The sequence below is a fragment of the Rhagoletis zephyria genome, unplaced genomic scaffold (assembly GCF_001687245.7).
Source record: "Rhagoletis zephyria isolate East Lansing unplaced genomic scaffold, Rhagoletis_zephyria_1.1 Rzeph_scaffold_55772, whole genome shotgun sequence".
Lineage (NCBI taxonomy): Eukaryota > Metazoa > Arthropoda > Insecta > Diptera > Tephritidae > Rhagoletis > Rhagoletis zephyria.
The window spans coordinates 3-1,798 of NW_016212824.1; the positions used below are offsets into that span (position 1 = coordinate 3).

At 37.8% G+C, this 1,796-nt stretch overlaps 1 protein-coding gene across 1 annotated transcript; it reads left to right on the top strand.

Annotated features, from left to right (window-relative positions):
• Positions 1-260: 260 nt before the first annotated feature.
• On the top strand, positions 261-1,791 carry LOC108356229 (hydroxyacylglutathione hydrolase, mitochondrial-like; the record flags this gene model as incomplete). The annotated part of the gene is made up of 3 exons (XM_017607349.1): positions 261-715; positions 824-939; positions 1,210-1,791. Coding segments are annotated over exons 1-3 (873 nt in total), but the record flags the coding sequence as incomplete, so codon positions are not given.
• Positions 1,792-1,796: the final 5 nt, after the last annotated feature.

Here is a 1,796-nt window from a genome sequence, read left to right on the forward strand (position 1 = left end):
TAATAACAAAATAATCGAAGACATTTTCTAAAACCCAGATAACACATGGAAAAGTGAATCTTTTGATAACAGTTAGTTCTTTTTCTTGTATTTTGCATAGTTTGGTAATTTATTTTATATGAGCTAAATTCGAAAATTAAAGTAAAAAGCTGATTGTTTTGCAACTAACTTCAAGTACCCTCATTTCCTTCATTGTCCGGCAACGACAAAATTAATCTAATCGGAATTCTGAGTACGGAACTAATTTTTTTACAGTTTAGTAATAATTTTTAATTTCATTCTAATTTCAATAATTTTCTGCACCGCAAACTATTTTATAAACTAGTAATAGTGAAACTTGTCGCAAAACTGCAATAAGTCTGAAATAAAACGTGTTTGAAGCACAAAACAAAAGCGCACAAAGCAGCGACAATAGTGTAAAAAAAGCAAAAAAAAATAAAATAAAACAAGTAAAAATTGTACAAAAAGTATACCATTTTACATATACACAACTAGATTAAAGCACAAAATCAAGTAGTAGTACATATTTTATAACAATAAATGCTTTCCAACGCTTGGAGAAACGTACAGCAGGGTGTTGTACGCAATCTGACCGCTGCGTATTTTCGAGGTGTGTGCAGTGCCGGACGCCCGCTCGCTTGTGCAAGTGCAAATGCACTTAACATCAAGCGGAATAGCGCGGAATTAATGTCGCTGCGACGTTTTGACATCAAAAGTGATTGTTTATTTAAGACTTTTGATTGCATTGCAGATTAGATAAAATACATATGTAATTATGTGAACCAACAATTTTTGCTAAAATTCTGTATTTTTCCTTTTGCAGTACAAAAGTTACTTAAAGTTGGTATAAACAGAATGCATAGCTCTGTGGAGGATTTAAAATGGGCTTCCATGCATGTAAAGGTATTGCCCGCGCTTCAGGACAATTTCATGTATTTGGTAAGCGGGCAAATACATATGTAAATGAATAGACGTTTCACTTCTGAAATTAATGCTTCCTTTCTAGATTATCGACAACTCAACCAAGGAGGCTGCCATTGTTGACCCGGTTGATCCGGAAAGTGTTATAGCTGCTGTGCAAGCTGAAAATGTGCATCTTACNGAAGGTATTGCCAGCGCTTCAGGACAATTTCATGTATTTGGTAAGCGGGCAAATACATATGTAAATGAATAAACGTTTCACTTCTGATATTAATGCTTCCTTTCTAGATTATCGACAACTCAACCAAGGAGGCTGCCATTGTTGACCCGGTCGATCCGGAAAGTGTTATAGCTGCTGTGCAAGCTGAAAATGTGCATCTTACTAAGGTGCTTACCACGCACCATCACTGGGATCATGCTGGCGGTAATGAGAAATTAGTTAAGATGTATGGCAAGCCGCTGGAAGTGTACGGTGGTGATGATCGCATTGGTGCACTAACGCAAAAAGTGTCTCAAGATGATCGCATACAGATTGGGAACCTTAAAGTGAGTTGCCTTTTTACCCCTTGTCACACCACTGGACACATTTGTTACTTTGTGGAATCGTCAAATACTGATGACCGCGCCGTTTTTACCGGCGATACTCTATTCCAAGGAGGCTGTGGGCGTTTCTTTGAAGGCACACCCGATCAAATGTACTCGGCATTGTGCCAAAAATTGTCTTCCTTACCGGATGATACTAAAGTTTTTTGTGGTCATGAATATACATTGCAGAATATGGCATATGCGCGTCATGTAGAACCATTGAATGATAAAATTTTAAAGCGCATCGAATGGGCAAAGTTACGCCGCGCTACCAAATCACCCACTGTGCC